The following is a 21,002-nucleotide window of genomic DNA, read 5'->3' on the forward strand; positions in this document are numbered from 1 at the left end:
CGAACGAGCTCTCACCATCTCCTCTCTCGCCCATCAGCTGCAGTCCCGACAACGCTAGACTGCACATCACTTTCTAGTTCTGCTAGGACACATGTCATTCACATGGCTCATCTTGCTATGAGACTTCACCAAAGCTATTCTTAATCTATCAGAGATATCTTAAGCTTTTATTTCAAAAACAATTTTTTTTTTAAATGTAGTAATCCAAAAAACATTTTTTAGGATGGTAGGAACATTTCATATATTATGTTTCTGCAACACCATCCAGGTGTTATTCAACATCTTTAATCATCAATGTTCCCTCCTCCATCCACAATATTTTTTAAGCGTGAGAGAGTGCAGAAAAGGATCAGCAGGATCTAAATCCGCAAGTTTGAAGGCTATAGCAGAGAGTTTCTCACCTGAAAAGCAGAAGATTTACAATTATAGTGCGGTACAAGACTCTAAACAGTCTGTTGGAAAGTAAATTGGGACAATTCGATGGAATATTCAGTTTCGATTCACATTAATATCGACCGGATTTAAAATTGGACAAACATCCTGACAATCGATAATTTTATTCATTACATCCCTTGAGAAAAAATCCTTCAGGATTTGAAACGAGGCCTCGTCGGGCTATTTAAACACCAACAGATAAGTCGGGACTCTGTTTATTTGGACGTTTGAACATCTAACAGATAAGTGATTAACACTTGTATCACGAATGAAAAATTAACAGACAAGTTGAGACGCTGTTTCCTTGAGACCCATGTTTATTTGGACGTTTTGAACATTTAATAGATAAGTGGTTATGATTTGTATCACGAATGAAAAATTAATGGACAAGTTGAGACATCGTTTCCTTGAGACTTTTAAAACACCATATAAATAAGCATTGATCATACATTCAGTGATAGTCTATTAACGTCATTGAGAAGTTTCATTATATTTTACACATTTTCTGCACTTTCTCACGCTTAAAAAATATTGTGGATGGAGGAGGGAATGTTGATGATTAAAGACATTGAATAACACCTGGATGGTGTTGCAGAAACATAATATATGAAATGTTCCTACCATCCTAAAAAAAAGTTTTTGGGATTATTACATTAAAAAAAAAAAAAGTTTTGTTTTTGAAATAAAAGGCTTAAGATATCTCTGATTAAGAATAGCTTTGGTGAAGTCATTTAGTGATTCTAAAAAGATTTTTCATTAAGAGGTGATACTTTTTTTCGTTTGGATGTTATTACAGTAAAATCCCTCTAAATATCATATAGTGCTATTGTTTTTTGGTTCATCTCGCTATGAGTCATGCAGTGGACTCTGCAGTCAGTGGATTCAATCATTTCAACCACTGTCAGCTGTTGTCCACATCACCAACCCACTTCACCTATCTCTGGCTTGGTGGAAAAATCAGGCCAATCTTCTCCAAGGCCTTCCTTTCCAAGCTCCATAAGAAGAACATAAGATAAGAAAATGCCATACTGGGTCAGACCAAGGTCCATCAAGCCCAGCATCCTGTTTCCAACAGTGGCCAATCCAGGCCATAAGAACCTGGCAAGTACCCAAAAACTAAGTCTATTCCATGTAACCATTGCTAATGGCAGTGGCTATTCTCTAAGTGAACTTAATTAGCAGATCCTCAAATAACCCTTACAACAGATGCCTCCAACCTTGGCTGGAGAGCTCATGTTGCCAATCTACAAACTCAAGGGTCCTGGTCTCCAGAGGAAGCCAAATACCAAATCAATTTCCTGGAGCTATGAGCAATCAGATATGCTCTCAGGGTGTTTCAGGATTACCTTTCCAACCAGGTCATCCTGAATCAGACAACCAGGTGGCCATGTGGTACATCAACAAACAAGGGGGAACAGACTCCTACCTCCTGTATCAGGAAGCTGCACAGATATGGGCGGAGGCCCTTTCCCACTCGATGTACATCAAGGCAACCTACTTGCCGGGAGTGGACAATGTGTTGGCAGAGAAGCTGAGTCGCACCTTTCGGCCGCACGAGTGGTCCCTCAACCCCACAGTAGCGGACTCCATATTCCAATGTTGGCGTTATCTCACATAGACCTCTTTGTGTCACCTCAAAACTGCAAAGTAGAAAACTTTTTTTTGCTCTCTCACTTGCAGCCAACACTCACTACCAAGAGATGTGTTCTCCCTTTCATGGGCAACCGGTCTCCTATATGCATTCCCTCCACTTCCACTTCTCTCGAAGACTCTCATGAAGCTACGTCAGGACAAGGGAAGCATGATCCTGATAGCACCTCACTGGCCACGCCAAGTGTGGTTTCCAATTCTTCAGGACCTCTCCATTCGCAGGCACATTCCCCTGGGGAAGGACCCGCTTCTGATCACTCAGGTGCCTACGCCACCCCAATCTTCAGGCCTTGTCCCTGACTGCCTGGATGTTGAAAGTTTAATTCTTCAGCCTCTCAACCTTTCGGAGCCAGTTTCCCTTGTCCTGATTGCTTCACGGAATCCTTCCACGAGAAAATCTTATCTTTACAAATGGAACAGGTTTAAATCATGGTGTTCCTCTCTGTCCCTTGATCCTTTTACCTGTTCCACCACGAAGTTTCTAGACTATCTCTGGCACTTGTCAGAATCAGGTCTAAAAACTTCCATCAGAATGCATGTTAGTGCGGTAGCTGCTTCCCATAAAGGTGTCGGATGTTCCTATTTCAGTTCAACCCCTTATAACACGTTTTCTGATGGGCTTGCTCCACCTCAAGCCTCCACTGTGCCCTCTGGCCCCCTCTTGGGACCTCAATCTGGTTTTGGGTCGGCTCATGAAACCACCATTCAAGCCTCTCCAAACCTGTGATCTTCGCTATCTCACATGGAAAGTGATTTTTCTTTTGGCAATCACATCCGCTCTGAGTTAGTGAGTTACAGGCCCTAGTTACCTACCCGCCTTACACTAAACTTCTGCACGACCGGGCAGTACTCCGCACTCACCCTAAGTTCTTGCCTAAGGTAGTATCGGAGCTTCACATTAATCAATCCATTATACTACCTACCTTCCTTTCCCAGTCCCCATTCCAATCCAGGAGAATAGGTTCTGCATACCCTTGACTGCAAACAAGCTCTAGCATTCTACCTAGACCGAACAGCTTCCCACAGGCAAACAGTTTGTTTCTTTCCATTCCACCAGATTGGGTCAACCTGTGGGTAAGCAGACTCTCTCCTCCTGGTTGGTGGACTGCATATCCTTTTGCTATCAGCAAGCAGGCATTCCACTTCAAGACAGTTAAAGCACACTCTGTCAGGGCCATGGCAACTTTAGTAGCGCACCTACGCTCGGTGCCGCTTCCTGATATTTGTAGGGCTGCTACCTGGAGTTCTCGCCATACCTTTACAGCCCACTATTGTTTAGACAAGGCTGGAAGACAAGATTCCATCTTCGGCCAGTCTGTCTTACACAACCTTTTTGCAACTTGATGTACCAACACCCTTCTGCCTGCCCATTAGGGTTCAGGATGTCCTCTACCAAATTACACCCCAGTTGTTGTGCCTGTTGCACATCTTTGGGTACATTTGGTGCATTTCTCAGGCATCCTCAGCTCAGTACTAACCCATATATGAGGACTACCATCCTGCTTGTCCTGTGACAAAGTAAGCGTTGCTTACCTGTAACAGGTGTTCTCACAGGTCAGCAAGATGTTAGTCTTCACGAAACCCATCCGCCACCCCGTGGTCTTTGGTTAGTCCAGTTTATTCTTATTTTATTTTTTGGCACTTACTATAGCTTTTAAACAAGACAGCTGGTTGCAGGGTTAGTGCCATCCTGAGCATGCCCAGTAGGTGCCAGTCAAAGTTCTAGAAACTTTGACAAAAGTGTTCCGTGATTGGGCTCCATCCTGTGATGTCACCCATATGTGAGGACTAACATCCTGCTGTCCTGTGAGAACACCTGTTACAGGTAAGCAACTCTTGCTTTTTCAGTCTTAATAGTAAAGTATCTGCCATGTAATACAATGATGTTCATACCATAAAATACTTGGGAAAACTTAAGCTGCATGTGTGTTTACTCATGTTAGTAAATTCAGTAAGCACCACAAAATCCCTTACCTTTTTTAATTAGCAAGATAGATTTAATATGTATAATTACTAAACGTAGCTTGATTCTCTTGTCACTGTATCCTGTGCATTTACTCCATTCTGTAGCAAATTAATTTCAGTGGATATTGTCCAAGCACAATTTCACTATCTAACCTGGATTTTAGCCACCTGAGATACGTTTAACAGAAATTATATATAATAGCTGTTCCCTATACGTACCCAGATCAGTCCAGACTCCTGGGTTTTGCCTCCCCACCAGCAAATGGAGACAGAGTTTTGACTGACTCTGTCCTATACCCTGAGGTGCCATCTACAGTGCACCGGTATTTCTGTCTCCAGCAGGTTCTGGAGATGCAAAATCCAACAGTCCAGAGTTAGGAGAAAAAATAAAAAGTAGAGGGGCACTAGTATTAGTGCCACGAAGGGTAATTAGGTTTGTTTCCTTTACTTAAAAAAAAAAAAAAAAAAGTGAAGAGCAGTAGTTGGAGCCTCCCAGGAGGTTAGCAGGTCCCACGGGGGCCATCCCCCCTAGTATTTGAGGCAAAGGGTGTTAGGGGTTGAGAACCCCGTTGCTGGTGCTTCCGACTGCACTGGGGACAGGACCCTGGCCTTCAGGTTTGAGGGGGGAAAAAAAAGGGGAAGTTTTACGCAGAGCCTTGCTGCAGGGTTTGACTCTGTTTCTTTTATCAGCTAACCCTGCCTTACTGCTGCTGTTGCTGACTTGCCGCTGTGGGTGGTGCTTTTTCGGTCAACCAGTCCTGGAGTTCTTTAGTCATGCTGCGTGTGCGGCGATGGGCTCTGCTCGGCATGTTTCCCCGGGGGGGAGGGCAGCTCAGGAGGCACCGTGGATGTCTGGACAGGCTCGCACAGAATGCCTGCTGGTCTCGGACGATCGCGGCTCGCCCTGCCATATGAGTTCCCGCTGAGCAAGGTAACAGATGCCATTTTGTTCGCTCTTCGTGCAGCGACATGCACCGCAGAGGGAGATGGTAGTTCCCCCCCCCCCCCCTCCTTTGTCCCCACAGCGGGCAGCCTCTTGGGGGGGGGGGGGGGGTGTACTGCTGGAAAGGCCCATGCTGCCAATGGAGGAGAGCCCCGAGGGGGCTTCAGACTCCTCTTGCTCATTTTCCTCAGATTTTATTTTATTGCTGTACAAGGCATTCAAGGCCAGAAGGTCCGCGAAGAGGCAGTCGGTGAGCAGTGCAATTCTGCAGGTGGCCAATTCGGGAGTAAAAGGCTCTAAGAGGGCAGACCTTTTGAAGGGGCAGAAGGCTAAGCACCCCCCTTCAGACCCCTTCATCTCACCCGGGGGTGGACTTCTCTGAGGGTTCGAAACCGGTGGAGAAGGATCTCAGGAGCAAGCCCCCTGATGGGGTGGATCCCGAAGGCGACACAGATCCTTTTTCCAGTCAGAGCCCCCTTCGGGTTGAGGGAGTCAACCCTAAGGTTGTCAGTCTCTTCAGGAGGGACGAGTGGGGCCCCTTATCCCCCCAGTTCTAGAAGAATTAGGCAATGACAGCCCTCCGGAAGACTCAAGAATGGAGTCTATCGAATCGGTTATGGTGGGTCTTCGAAGTCCGACCAGGTCTTTTTCTTTTCATCTTTTGGTCACTGTGGTGATCGAGGCTCAACATTTGATAAGCTGGGTGGAACACCACCTAGCCAGCATTGCAGCCTCTCACATCGCAGGAGTGGACAACGTTCAAACTGATTTCCTCAGTCGTGTCAGTCTCTATCCTGGGGAGTGGGAGCTCTCCGAGGAAGCTTTTCATCTCCTTTGCAGCAAGTGGTCCACACAGAGGGTCAATTTGATGGCGACCTTCCAGAATGCCAAAACCCCTTGTTTCTTCAGTTGACGCCGGGAGCCAGGCGGAAGGTGTGGACACTCTAGCTCTCGTTTGGCCAATACATGTCCTGCTGTATGTGTTCCCACCATGGCCTCTGATCGGCAAGGTGCTGAGGTGAATCAAGACTCATCCATCAGACGTGATCCTAGTCTCTCCGGAATGGCCGAGGCATCCATGGTTTGCGGATCTCGTCAACCTGACAGTGGAAGGACCCCTGAGGTTTAAGGATCTTCAGAATCTTCTGTGTCAGGGGCCAGTTTGGAAGAGACGGATCGCTTTTGTCTCATGGCATGGCTTTTGAGAGGCAAAGACTGAAGATCAAGGATTATTCGGACGCGATAGTAACTACCCTGTTGCATTCCAGGAAGGCCTCCACCTCCTTAGCCTATGTCAGGGTGCGGGGGGTCTTTGAGTCTTGGTATGTGGAACACAATGAGGAACCTGCTCGTGCTCTGGTGCCCGATTTTATATTATCTTTCCTACAGGCCAGCCTGGCTAAAGTCCTATCGTGTAACTCTTTTCGGGTACAGATAGCAGCCCTCTGTTCCTGTGGTAAAATATGCGGGGGCCCTTGTCCACACATCCGGATGTGGCACAATTTCTCCGAGGGGCGAAGCACTTGAGTTCTCCTGTCAGAAATTCTTGTCCTTCGTGGAGCTTAAACTTGGTTCTCAGGGCTCTGTGTGTGCACCTTTTGAGCCTTTAAGGCAGGTGACTCTAAAGTGGCTATTTCTTCGGCTCACTGAATTTCAAAGCTCCAGGATCTAAGGAAACTAGATGTACGCCATGTTTTGTTACGTTATTTGGAGGTTACCAATAACTTCCATGTGTCCGACCATCTTTTTGTGCTGTGGAGTGGTTCCAGATGGGGTTGCAAGGCCTCTAGGGCTACGATCGCTCGCTGGTTGAAGGAGGCTATTAGCTCAGCATACCTGCTTCATGGTAGGCCGCTTCCGGTTGGTCTTCAGGCTCGTTCTACCCATTCGCAGACAACCTTGTGGGCAGAATGTCAGCAAGTTTCGCCACAAGAGATTTGTAGGGCGGCTACGTGGAAGTCTTTACACACCTTTGCTAGACATTACCGATTGGACATTCAGGCCCCAAGTTCTGGGGGGTTTGAAAGTGTGATTCAAGCGGGACTCTCAGGGACCCACCCCGCATAGGTAAGCTCTGGTACATCCCAGGAGCCTTGACTGAATACGGGTACATAGGGGGAAAGGAAAATTGGTTCTTACCTGCTAATATTCGTTCCTGTAGTACCACAGATCAGTCCAGAGTCCCATTCTTTTTTTTCAGTGTGATAGTAATTGAGAGTCTGCTCATGCAGTGCTTCTTTATCTTCTCTGCAGACAGGTTTTTCAAAGTCTTCCCACTTCGCAAGGGTTCTGTTGCTACTTGGGGTTAGTGAACAGGAAGTGTGTGTGACAGGATTTTTCTTTCTGGCTCATGGCTGGGATGAGGTTCACATTGATGTGGTTAATTGGTTTATTTCCTAGCGTATAGCCAGATGGACTCAGGACTAGTGGGTTATGTGTTCCTCTGCTAGCAGATGGGAGACTGAGTCAGATTTCAAAGCTGATGTTACCCTAGATATACCCCTGAAGTGACCTCAGGATCTCTCCATCTCTATCCCACACACTAGCACAGTGCTAGAAAAACTACAGCAAGAAGACTAAATTACCTTAAAGAAGATCGAACCCGCTCTCCTGCGGTGATACCTAAGGGTTCCTCCCGCAGTTGAGAATTCCTGAGGTGATTTCAGATGTCCTTCAGAGGTGTGCCTTGGTCTGGTAGCCAGTTCCTGGCATGGACTTAGCCCCCAGAGTGGCGGAAAGGCCACCGCCCGCGCTCGGGTGCATAACTGAGAGCAGCGGTGAAGGTAAAATCCTCTTCCCCCCCCCCCCCCCCCCCCCGCAGCTGGAGACCGTCCAGCACACGATCGGTAAGCACTGAGACCAGGTAAGCAGAAAACCTTAAATTCAGGTCTCTGGTCTCCAGAGCTCGAATTACCGCTCTGATTCCTCCTCCTTCCGGCAAAGTACAAAGGGAGCCCCGATCAGGTTGAGCAGTCTTGATTGGGCTAGGCCCCGATCCGGTGCAAGGGTCCACGCACGTGGAGACCCGCGAGGGTCGTCTGTGCCATCTTCCCTTCTCGACTGGCTGGACGACTAATATGCCTAACTTGTGTGTCCAAGACAGACGCGCACAACTGAGGCACTTGCACACTTCATGTTCATAACTAAATGCGCACATTGAAGCTCATTATCTGAGTGCCTAGACATTGAGGCAATGGCACCAGTGTCCAAGAAGGCCAGAAGCCACTCTCTTTGCACAGCCGTGCAGCCTGAACTGGAGTCCTACCTATGTTAGCATTGTCTGAAGATGGGTCCGGAACTACTACATACAATAGCTCCCCCCCCCCCCCCCCCCCCCCAGATCTATGCAACTCAGAGATGGCTTCTCGTTTATTGTGTTTTACTGACTATTTTATGTATTTTATTTCCTGTTATTGTAAACCATCGTGATGGTTTTCTGATATGACTGTATATAAAATTTAATAAACTTGAAAACTCAGAGGCCCCTGCTCAGACTCCCATTGGGATTAACATGGACCCAGGGACTTTCTGGTTAGAATTTTTCCAAGGGCTGCAAGCCTTCATTCAGGCGCAATCAGCCCTGGCTGCATCCCGGGCACAACCCCTGCCGGAAGCACAAGATCCTCCCCGCCCTACTCGGATGCCTCGAGACATGCCTCGCCTAACCAAGAATTTCCTTGACAGGGATCCGGACACCTCAGATGATGGCAACTCCCTGGAAGAAGGAGAAATCCCTCCAGGCCTGGAATCATGCTTCGCTTCTTCCACAGATGAATTACCAGCCCTTGTTTCCCAGACTCTGAAGATTCTGGGTATTCCAGGCACAGTCCCTATGGCGGAATCAAAGAACAACCCCATTTTGGTATCCCTTTGTAAAGCCTCGTGCTACTTCCCAATGATGGAAGCCATCCAGGAACTGATTGACCTGGAGTGGGATGCCCCGGAGGCCAGCTTTAAAGGAGGTCGGCCTTGGAAGCCTTACACTCTCTCTGGAACCAGCGACCAAGGAACGCCTGCGTTTTCTAAAAGTGGATGCCATGGTGTGTGCCATCTCAAAGCGAACAACTATTCCCGTTGAGGGAGGGGCTGCATTGAAGGATACTAAGGATAGACGATTGGAATCCATTCTTAAGCAGGCCTTCGATGCAACAGCAATGACACTGCAGATTGCTTCTTGCTGCACTCTGGTGGTGCTATTCCATCTATTTTATCATTCCGACTCATCTTGGATCTCAAGAATGTCAATGGTCATCTTCGGATTCTACACTTCCGCATGGAGATTCTTCGCTCCGTAATAATGGCTGTACAACCAGGAGTGTTCCTAACCTCTGGATCTCTCTGAAGCCTACCTTCACATTCCAGTCCATCAAGATCACCAGCGTTTTCTAAGCATTGCGCTACTGGGCCACCATTACCAGTTCTGAGCGCTATCCTTCGGCCTAGCAACCTCGCCCAGAACATTCTCCAAAATTATGGTGGTCATGGCAGCAACACTGAAGAAGGAAGGGATTGTAGTACACCCTTACCTGGACGACTGGCTGATCAGGGCAAAGTCATTTGAAAGAGAGCCAGCAGGTGACCAGCAGTGTCAAGAAACTACTGCAGGAGCTTGGTTGGGTCGTGAATACAGGCAAGAGCAGTCTGCAGCCCTCTGTCTTTAGAGTACCTGGGGGCCCGTTTCGATACCAAGCAGAACAGTCTTCCTCACACCCCCAAGGAGAAAGAAGCTGATGGAACAATTACGACTGATGACCAATGCACGCCCCAAGGTGTATGGGACTATCTTCAAGTTCTCTGCCTCATGGCAGTAACTCTGGAGGTTGTCCCGTGGTCAAGGGCCCACATCTGTCTGCTCCCGCACTCCTTACTATCATGCTGAAACCCACTGTCCCAGAACTATTCAATTCGCCTCCAACTACCAGCAGAGATACCTTCTCAGCTTCAGTGGTGGCTACAGGAAGACAACCTAAGCAGAAGAGTAAGCCTATCCCCACTGAACTGGATCTTGCTCACCACAGATGTGAGCCTGCGAGGTGGGGAGTCCACTGTCAGGAACTGACGGCCCAGAGAGACTGGAGTAAGGAAGTGTCGGGATGAAACAAACTGCCTGGAAGCTCGAGCAGTCAGACTAGTGTGCCTGTGATTCAGCCACAGACTCTGAGGCAAAGCAATTTGAGTAATGTCAGACAACGCTACAACGGTTGCCTATATCAACCACCAGGTAGGAACCAGGAGCCAGCAGGTGTCTCTGGAGATAGATCCTTTCATGGCAAGGGTGGAAATAAACCTACAAGGGACTCATACTGGACCTGGGGGAATGGACGTTGTTTACCACAGCCTTCCAACTGATAGTAAATTGCTGGAGCCTCCCAGCCATGGTCCTACTGGCCACCTATCTCAGTGCCCAAGTCCCCCAGGTTCTTCAGCTGCAGACGAGAGCCACACTCCCAAGGGTTTGACACTCTCTCGTTCAGACCTGGCCGGAGGAAGACCTGCAAGATAGAACACCACAGGGGACTAGTCCTAGTAGTGGCCCCGGATTGGCCAAGACACCCATGGTATGCAGACATGTAAAGACTCCTTGCGGGGAGCCCTCTGTGCCTACCTCCACACAGGGATGTTCTCCAACAAGGCCCAATTCTTCACAAAGATCCATCTCTATTATCTCTTACAGTCTGGCCCTTGAGAGGACTCGCCTGAAGAAATGTGGTTACTCGAAGCCCGTGATTGAAACCCTGCTCTAAGCGTGCAAGTTCTCAACATTCCTGGCATACATACAGATCTGGAGAATATTCGAAGTCTGGTGCAAGGACCATGAGATACTCCCGTGGACGGCCAAGATCCCCATGATTCTGGAGTTTCTACAAGATGATATGAAGGAGTTGTCATTCAACTCCCTCAAGGTCCAAGTAGCCGCACTGTCCTGCTTCAGAGCCGAAGTGAACGGTATCAGTCTATCAGCTTATCCGGATTTGACCCGTTTCCTAAAAGGGATTAAGCAACTTCAGCCTATGGAACCTCGATCTGTTATTAGACTTCCTAGAGGGGGCTTCCTTCAGACCAATGCTCAGTCTGTCACTACGACTCTTAACATTGAAGACGGTATTCCTGGTGGCAATATATTCAGCTCATCGCATCTCTGAACTACAGGCACTATCCTGTCGGGAACCATTCCTTAGGTTCATCCCTGGAACCATACAGCTGTGCACCATCCCCTCCTTCCTACCGAAAGTGGTTTCAGAGTTTCATTTGAACCAGGCCATCTCCGGATGAACATAAAGACTCTGAAGACTCTTGCTGCCTTTGCCCTCTAAATATCGGCAGACTCCTGGTGTAATACCTGGAAAAATCGGAACTGGTGCGCAAAACGGATCGCCTGTTCGTTCTTCACAGCGGGAAGAAACAAGGAAATGCGGCCTTGAGGGCAACCACAGCCCGCTGGATCAAAGAAGTAATCAAGGCAGCCTACATAAAGGCAGGAAAGCCTTTACCACTGCAGGTTAAGGCTCATTCTACTAGGGCCCAGACAGTATCTTGAGCAGAAACCAAGCTGCTATCGCCTGCCGAGATCTGTCTGGCAGCGACGTGGTCCTCCCTACATACCTTCTCCAGGTTCTACTGCCTAGATATTCAGGCCCGAGAAGACAAGCCTTCGCAAGGACAGTACTAAATGGGCCACGGGCAGCCTCCCTCCGTGTCTGGGAGTAGCTTTTGTACCTACCACTGGTCCTGAGTCCATCCGGCTACACGCTAGGAAATGGAGAAAAACTGATAATTTTGTTTTCCTTAGTGTAGACGTATGGACTCAGCGTCCCACCTACAGCTGCCCCAGAGAAGGAAGACCCTGGAAAGTGAACCTCGAGACTAAACAAATATGGGTAAGCCGTTGCCTTCCCCTAGTTCAAGACTCCTACAATTAGTCTGGTGTCTGCATTAACTTAGTTGAGTGCACTGGCAGCCTCCAGTTTTGAAACCAGTTTAATCAAGTTTGAGAAGTTTAATCAAGTGTTTATGCAAAGATATATATCCACAATGGCTTTTCGAGGAGGATACTGAGGAGCTGAGATCACTGCAGGGGTATATCTAGGGTGATGTAAGCTTTGAAATCAGACTCCATCTCTCATCTGCTAGCAGAGGAACACATAACCTGAGTTATGGTCCTGAGTCCATCTGTGTACACTAAGGAAAACGAAATTATCAGGTAGGTAATTTCTCCAATTCGTTTTAAGATGTTCTGCTTTGATACTATAATACTGATGGACTGTAGGTGACACCTCAGGGTATAGGGCAGAGTCAGTCAAAACTTCTGTCTCCATCTGCTGGTGGGGAGGCAAAACCCAGGAATCTGGACTGATCCGTGGTACTACAGGAAAGAAAATTAGCAGGTAAGAACCAATTTGCCTTTTACATACCTTTACTCCTAAAGTTTTCACTTTATTTAAATTTCTGGGGGGGGGGGGGGGGGCTGCGCATGGATAAATGCCTCCAGGTCTTTGATTTTACATCTAAAGAAAAGTGACTGGTCCTATTTTTGTTGTTACCCTGTAGAAAACGGCTGCTCCCAGTTTGTCAATCTGACTCCCATCTTAATTCCTTTGGCAATAATCCCCTGTGTCATCATCATGCTGTTTGTCTATTGTAAGTAATTCTGTGTCATTTGATGGTTTTATGCTGATCATGTGTAGCAGTGATTGGTAACAAATACGGTATAGTGCAATAGAATGCCTTGGAAAAGGATACACGAGCAGATTTAAGCTGGAATATGACAAAATAGCATGGTCTAGTGCTTAATCAAATACTTATCCTACAATGAAGGATTTCAATTTACCTTTATTTGGAAGTAGTTTAGTTCTCTAAAAGATGCAAAATCCTCTACACATTGGAATGTGGAAGTATTTGGCATCTACAGCAAATACTGTAAAGTGTAAAAATGTTATTTTGACTTTTGAATATACAGGATCAATTCAGAATTTTGGGTATACTTAAAGTTGAATTGTAAAAGCCAGGCATGTGCATTAATTAGGGGATGTGCGAATATGTCAGGCTCACGCACTCTGACCATATTTTAAAGTGTCCAGATATGACCGTGATTGCCGCAGTGTGCACATCTCGAACATTTTCAAAAAGGAGCATGGGCGAGGCATGGGTATATCGGGGCCTGGTCAAGGGATGAGAATGTAAGTACTTACATGCTTCTGCACACGCCGAGGTTTCCTGTTGTGTAACTTTACTTCTGCTATGGATGGCGTATAAAAAGAAAAAGATTGAGCCATTTTGAGGGGTTTAAAGCATATGGGGTAACTGGGGGAGCACAAGCTATCCAGCCAGGAGGGTCTGGAGGAACTCTGGATAAACTGGTAATGTTGTTGGCATGTGCCCCTTTTATAAATCCCCCAACTTGCATGGTAGAAGCGGGATTTGCACGCCCACTTAAAATTCGGTGCATATGTGCACGCGGGCAGGCTATTTTATAACATGTACATATATGCACGCAAGTTGGAAAATGGCCGTATTCATGGTTGCGGGCCGCTTATACATGCGCCAATGTGCACCTGCACACCAGTTTGAAAATTACTGTCTTAATGTTTCAACTTCCAAAACAAAAAAATGTTGCTGATTAAGAGAACAGTAAACATAAATATCATTTACACAAATTGAATGACATTCTGTTTGTGCTTTATTATATTTTCTATCTAAATTCCTAGCAAGTTACTTGCATTGCATCTGTGTATTCATGTAAAACATGGGTATGATAGGTAACTTGGTAATGTAAAAATTCTAAATCACTAAAACCTTCATTTTAGTTGTGCTTGAACTGAAAACTTCAGTTGATTTTTAAAAAATGTTTTAATAAAGATCAGACAGATTATAATCAACCTGGTTAAACAGTGCAAGTATAAAAAGCAAAAGCCTTAAGCTGCATCTTAACATTCAGATACATTTTCAAAGTAGTTACACATATAAATGTAACTCCCTGAACATACCCAAATCAGTCCAGACAAGTGGGTTTTATTCATCCCTACCAGCAGATGGAGGTAGAGAACAAAACTTTGGGCACTGCCACATATACGAGAATGCCACCTGCAGTCCCTCTGTATTTCTCTACCTCCAGCAGATGGTAGAGGTGCTAGACCTGCAGTCTTGACTGATTGGATATTTTGAGGAGGTTTGCTCCCCGATGTGCCAGGTTTCCTGAGAAGGGCCATCCTTCGGGTTGAGCCGGGTAAACGGGAGGTTGGATATCCCTGACAGCCAGTGATCTGGTTCCCTCAGGGGGTGTGAAGCCCCTCCGCCGGCCCAGGAGTCAGGAAAATATCCCTCCTTGTTTTTTTTGTTTGGGGGGTTTTCTTAGTGGGTGCTTTGGGCCTTTAAGAAGGTTTAAAAAAAAAAAAAAAAAAACCAGGGCCTGTTTGATAGCAGCGGTAGCTCGGACGTAGTGTCTGAGCTGTCAGGCAACCAGCCCAGCAGGATTGTCTGGAGCAAGGTCCGATGTGCTAAGGCGGTGCAGGGGAGCCTGGAATGGCGCAGACTGAGGAGGGTGGCCCCAGTCGGGGAAACAGCCTCCTGTGAGTGTGGTTTTTGTTTTGGGTCCTGTTTACTCACGTGTTCAGCCGCACCGGCGTTGTATTTGCACCGGCGGGATATTTTTCCTGGCAGTGTGTCCTCTTCCAGGTTTGGCAGCGGCTGCGTGGTACGTCCTTCCCCCTCCCTTCCGTGTTTTCCCGCGGGGTCTGTGGAACGGTGGTTGGGCTTTTGCTTTGGCCCAATGACGGACAGGCTGCTAGTGGAACATAAGAACATGCCATACTGGGTCAGACCAAGGGTCCATCAAGCCCAGCATCCTGTTTCCAACAGTGGCCAATCCAGGCCATAAGAACCTGGCAAGTACCTAAAAACTATTCCATGTTACCATTGCTAATGACAGTGGCTATTCTCTAAGTGAACTTAATAGCAGGTAATGGACTTTTCCTCCAAGAAGTTATCCAATCCTTTTTTTTAAGCACAGCTATACTAACTACACTAACCGCATCCTCTGGCAACAAATTCCAGAGCTTAATTGTGCATTGAGTAAAAAAGAACTTTCTCCGATTAGTTTTAAATTTGCCCCATGCTAACTTCATGGAGTGCCCCCTAGTCTATTATCCGAAGGAGTAAATAACCGATTCACATCTACCCGTTCTAGACCTCTCATGATTTTAAACATCTCTATCATATCCCCCCTCAGCCGTCTCTTCTCTAAGCTGAAAAGTCCTAACCTCTTTAGTCTTTCCTCATAGAGGAGCTGTTCCATTCCCCTTATTATTTTGGTAGCCCTTCTCTGTACCTTCTCCATCGCAATTATATCTTTTGAGATGCGGCGACCAGAATTGTACACAGTATTCAAGGTGCGGTCTCACCATGGAGCGATACAGAGGCATTATGATATATTCTGTTTTATTCACCATGCCCTTTCTAATAATTCTCAACATTCTGTTTGCTTTTTTGATGGCCGCAGCACACTGAACCGATTTCAATGTGTTATCCACTATGATGCCTAGATCCCTTTCTTGGGTTGTAGCACCTAATATGGAACCCAACATTGTGTAATTATAGCATGGGTTATTTTTCCCTATATGCATCACCTTGCACTTATCCACATTAAATTTCATCTGCCATTTGGATGCCAGAAGATCAAAAGTCTAGCCGGAAACCTTTCTCTTCTCAGCCTCGCTTTCGGGAGGCCAGGCATTTTCGTCCCTTTCAAGGGGCTGGAAGGTCATCTAGAGATGGATCCACTTAGGGTGCGGGTGGCAATAAGTCCTCACAATGAGATCTGGCAGGTCCACTCCTCGTCTCTGGTAATCAGGGGCAGGCTAGCCCGGTTCTGCAGGGAGTGGACCAAGATCACTTCCACCGGTGGTTGAGCATGTTAAAAAAACAGCTTCGCCTTAGAATTTCTCATCCACTGCGGTCGGTCTTTCTGGAGTCACATTGTCTTTCCCAAAGCAAGCGGGTAGCGGTCCAGGAAATGCTTCAGCGGTTAAGTCTAGAGTCTGTTGTACTGGTGCCAGTGTCCGAACAGGGACAAGGCAGATATTCCATCTATTTCATGGTGCCCAAGAAGGAAGGCACATTCTGATCTATCCTAGACCTGAAGAAAGTCAACCAGAGTTTGAAGGTACCAGGTTTTCGAATTGAGACATTGCGCACCGTAATTGCGGCAGTATGGGGAGGAGAGTTTTTGGCTTATCTGCATATCCCCATCCGTCAGGAGCATCAGAGGTTTCTCAGATTCATGGTTCTGGGACAGCGCTATCAGTTTAAAGTGCTGCCTTTCGGACTGGCCACTGCCCCATGGACCTTTACAAAGGTGGTGGTGGTAGTGGTGCTGGCGCTGCGACAGGAGGGATTGCTCGTGCACCCGTTCTTGGACGATTGGCTGATATGGGCGAAGTCACTAGAGGAATGTGTGCGGTCCATGGACAGTTCGGTCGCTCCTGGAATCTCTAGGCTGGGTTATCAATGTGCAGAAAAGCCATCTGGTCCCCTCCCATTCCATCAAATACTTGGGAGCCTGTTTTGACACCCAGTGGAACAGAGTGTTTCTTACAGGTGACAGGGTGAACAAAATTCAGGGGCAGATAGCGCGTCTGCTTCGTCTAGAGGTGCCGAAGGTCTGGGATTACTTGCAGGTCCTGGGCTCTATGGTGCTCCGGAATGACCTTGCCGTCTGGTTCGTGGATCTGGTGCGGCTGGCAGTGGACGGACCGCTATGCCTGACCCATTTACCGGATCTCCTGCATCAGGATCCTATATTTTCCGATCAGGAGGATCACTTGTCTTGCGTCCTGGCTTTTGAGAGGAGGCGATTGCGGGTGAGGGGGTATTCGGAACCAGTAATTACCACGCTGCTCCAAGCAAGATGCCCTGCTACTTCTTTAGCCTATTCCAGGGTATGAAAGGTGTTTGAGACCTGGTGTGGACAACAGAGATTGGACCCTCTTCAGGTGTTTGTGTTCCATATTTTGTCGTTTTTTTTTGTTTTTTTTTTTTTTTTTTGCAGGTGGGTTTATCCAAAGGGTTAGCCCATAGTTCCCTTCAGGTCCATGTTTCCGCTTTGGGTTGTCTCAGAGGGGAAGGCCTTGGCATCCCATCCGGATGTGGTGCGTTTTTTATGAGGAGTCAAACATCTCCATCCACCTCTGCATCACATTTGTCCGGAATGGAATCTTAATATCGTGCTATGGGTCCTTTGCGAGGAGCCATTCGAGCCTCTGAATTTGGGTATCTTTGAAGATCCTGACTCTGAAGACAGTCTTTTTGGTAGCTATCTGTTCGGCTAGAAGGATTTCGGAATTGCAGGCGCTTTCGTGCCATGATCCGTTTCTCTGGATATCGCCAGATACGGTGTCCTTGCGTACAGTACCTTCATTTCTTCCTAAGGTGGTGTCTGTTTTTCATGTAAACCAATCAGTGGAGTTGCCCGGGTTTCTGGATTGGGCTCGGGATCCCTCAATGGGTCGAACGTCACCTTTTGGATGTGAGATGGGTGGTATTACATTACTTGAAAGTCACTAATGCTTTTCGTCGTTCTGATCATTTGTTCATCCTGTTCGGGGGAGCAAAAAAGGGCGAAAAGGCGTCTAAGGCTTCTTTGTCTCGTTGCTGAAAGAGACGATCTCTGCAGCTTATGTATCAAAAGGAAGAGCAGTTCCAGTGGGTCTTAGAGCACATTCGACTCGAGCTCAGCCGCTATGCTGGGCTGAGTGTCAGCTGGTGTCTTCCCAAGAGATCTGTAGAGCCGCGGAGTGGTCTTCATTGCACACTTTTACCAAGCATTTCAGTTTGGATATGCGGGTCCTTGAGGCGGCCCCCTTTTGGAGAGAGTGTTCTTAGAGTGGGTCTTTCGGGTTCCCACCCAGTGTAAGAGGGCTTTGGTACATCCCGCTTGTCTGGACTGATCTGGGTATGTTCAGGAAAGGAAAATTGGTTCTTACCTGCTAATTTTCATTTCCTGTAATACCACAGATCAGTCCAGAGTCCCGCCCTGAGGATCTCTGCTGAAAGACTGCTTGGTCTACTGCTGTATTTATTAGCAAAGCAGATTTGCCATTTTTTGGCTTCAATTTTTAGGTTTAGCGTTTTCTGCATGGTTACCTAGTTGGTCAGTAGTATCCATGTTGGGAGCCTCATTAGCTCTTTATTTTTCTTATCTTGGCTTGGGTATCGATTAATACTGAGGGGCTGCAGGTGGCACTCTCATATATGTGGTAGTGCACAAAGTTTTGTTCTCTACCTCCATCTGCTGGTAGGGATGAATAAAACCTGCTTGTCTGGACTGATCTGTGGATTTACAGGAACAAAAATTAGAAGGTTAGAACCAGTTTTTCTCTCCTGAATCTGAAAGATTGATTTCATGGGGCCTTGTGATTCCCATGACACATGAGCTCTCTAACAGACTGGTTGTGGTGCCAGTGGGTTTACCAGTCACTGTAAATATACTAGCCTGTACTAGTTTTATAGCATTCACTGGAACTGAGACACTATTTTTAGTTCACAGAAGCAGGAGGAGTTCACCACAAGCTGAAACGGGCTCTGTCTCAGAAAGGTCTGAACAAGCACAAGAAGAACAGTTGCAGGCCATGGAGGTAAACTGTGCCTTTAAGATTTTCAGTCGTACACTTTTTATTTCAGTTCAGATCATTCTTGCACAAGTCATTGGGAGGGTTATTTTCAAAGAGCCCTAGTAGTGTTAAAGTAGGGAAAGCTAACTCCAGTCAAGAGCCACAAACAGGAAATCCATGATGAATATGCATGAGATAAAATTGCATGTACTGAAGGCAGTACATGAAAATCTATCTCATGCATATTTATTGTGGATATCCTGAAAACCAGGCCTGTTTGTGGCTTTCAAGAACTGGATTTGGCCACTCCTGTGCTAAAGTCTATGGTTACAAAGTATAAATTCACGATGAAAATTTACAGATTTGGTGATTCTCCTAGGACAAGCAGGATGGTAGTCCTCACATGTGGGTGGCATCAGATAGATCCCGGCACGGAAAACATTTGTCAAATTTTCTAGAAGCTTTGACCAGCAGACTGAGCGTGCCCCCAGCCTGCTCCTGTCCGTATGAGGTCCCCCTTCAGTCTCTCTTCCACGGTGCAGTTGCCTCGCAGTCCGTGGAGATCCACGGACTGTTGCCCTTTCCCTGTACGTACCCGGATCAGTCCAGACTGTGGGTTGAGCCTCCTTTCCAGCAGGTGGAGATAGACTAAAACTGAAAGGATATCCTATATGAGGACAGAGCCTATTCAATAACCCTTCAGTATTTGTCTGTTTCCAGCAGGTGCAGCAGGTCTCCCTTCAGTCTCCTGTCCTAGGCTAGTCAGCCTTTCTTCCTTACTTCTCGGATCAAGCAAGAACTTCTTCCTTAGGGATTTTTGTGGTTTTCTTCCTGTGAAAAAAAAAAAAGTTAGTCAGGGAGCTTTCTCCTTTATCTTTTTCTTCAAGAGATGGTTCCGTCTCCTGGCTCTTGCCGGACTCAGGGGGGCTGTGCCCCTTGTGCAGTGCATAGCCTGTGTCCGTTATTGCTTCCAGGTGTGGGGACCGAGTCTGGTAGTCCAGTTCTCATCTCCCCCTCCTCTGGCTGCTGAGGGGTCTCAATTCTGTACTGCTGTGCTCAGTTTAAAAAAAAAAAAAAAAAAAAAAAAAAAAAAAATTTTAAAAGTATTCCCAGTGCTTTTATTACTTACCTTCAGCAGTAGACCCATCTTTTTCTTTTTGGTCTCCAAAGGGCTTGAACCGGCAGCCAGATAGGCAGGAGTCAGCAGGTTTCCCCCCTGCTTCACTCCGGGCCTCCCGGCTGTCACTCAAACTTTTTTTCTTCAGTGCGGCTATCCTATGCCGCGGCAGGCAGCCTGCCTTTCCAATGGCCAGCCCTCCTCGTGTTTTTCACGGGGAGGCCTCTGCTCTGCCGGGTGGGAAAGGCCCTCCTTGGCAGGGCAGGCAAATTTAGCCCGGGGATCGAGTTCCCCGAGCATGGCCAGGCCATTCCCGGGTCGGGAAATCCCGGGAATGGTGGCCATTTTGGATTTTTTATCAGCTCCATTTTCGGCGCTCACTGGGGCTGGGGGGACTAATTTTCTTCAGTCACTCCCCCCTCCCCCACCCAGGAAATCTGGGACCCGTTTTACCCCGGAATTTGTCCTTCTCCTGCATAAATCTTATCTAGCTAGCCTGCAGGAGGAGGAGGAAGGTCCCCCCCGCAAAAGTTCCCCGTCCCGTGCCATTGATTGTTGGCCCAGGCGCGGAGCCCACGGGGTCGTCTCGGGTGGGGGTGGTCCCGGGATGGCACCCTCCCCCCTTGTGGACCTGGGGCCCCAGGACCCTGATGCTATTCCTGACCTAGAGGGCGCCCTTCCTTCCATGGAGGGGGACGATCCTAGGGTTTTACGGATGTTCCGTAGGGAGGAACTGGAACCCCTCATTCCCTTTGTCCTTCAGGAATTAGGGTTGGAGGGGCCCCCCGCGGATACTCTTATGGCCTCCTTGCCCAAAGATATGGACCTGGTCCTAGCGGGTCTCAGGGCTCCCACAACGGCTTTTCTCTTTCATCCCATGCATATACTCATGCGGGAATGGGAGGTTCCCGAGGTGCTACTCCGGGTGGGGCGGGCTATGGACAAGCTGTACCCCCTTCCAGAAGAATGTTTGGAAATTATAAAGAATCCTGCTGTGGATTCCACCGTCTCTGCGGTCACGAAGCATACCACCATTCCGGTGGAGGGCTCTATGGCATTGAAAGACGCCCAGGACCGCAAGCTCGAGGCACACATGAAGCGTATATTTGAGGTCCTGGTGCTGGGAGTTCGTGCGACTGCCTGCAGCAGCCTCATGCTGCGGGCAGGTCTCCGGTGGGTTCAGCAGTTGCTCTGCACCCAGGATCTCCCGTCGGCAGAGGTGGAACAGGCTGAACATCTCGAGGCTGTCGCATATGGGGCTGATGCGCTGTACGACCTTCTCCGTGTC

At 47.6% G+C, this 21,002-nt stretch overlaps 1 protein-coding gene across 1 annotated transcript in view; it reads left to right on the top strand.

Annotated features, from left to right (window-relative positions):
- Positions 1-21,002, top strand: part of LOC115094360 — a 141,132-nt gene that overhangs the window by 102,267 nt on the left and 17,863 nt on the right. Inside the window, exons 9-10 of the mRNA XM_029607334.1 lie at positions 12,542-12,631; positions 18,527-18,621. Of these exons, the coding sequence (XP_029463194.1) occupies positions 12,542-12,631; positions 18,527-18,621 (185 nt within the window). The remainder of the gene's footprint in view (positions 1-12,541; positions 12,632-18,526; positions 18,622-21,002) is intronic.

This window comes from Rhinatrema bivittatum, chromosome 6, assembly GCF_901001135.1.
Source record: "Rhinatrema bivittatum chromosome 6, aRhiBiv1.1, whole genome shotgun sequence".
In the NCBI taxonomy this organism is placed as follows: domain Eukaryota; kingdom Metazoa; phylum Chordata; class Amphibia; order Gymnophiona; family Rhinatrematidae; genus Rhinatrema; species Rhinatrema bivittatum.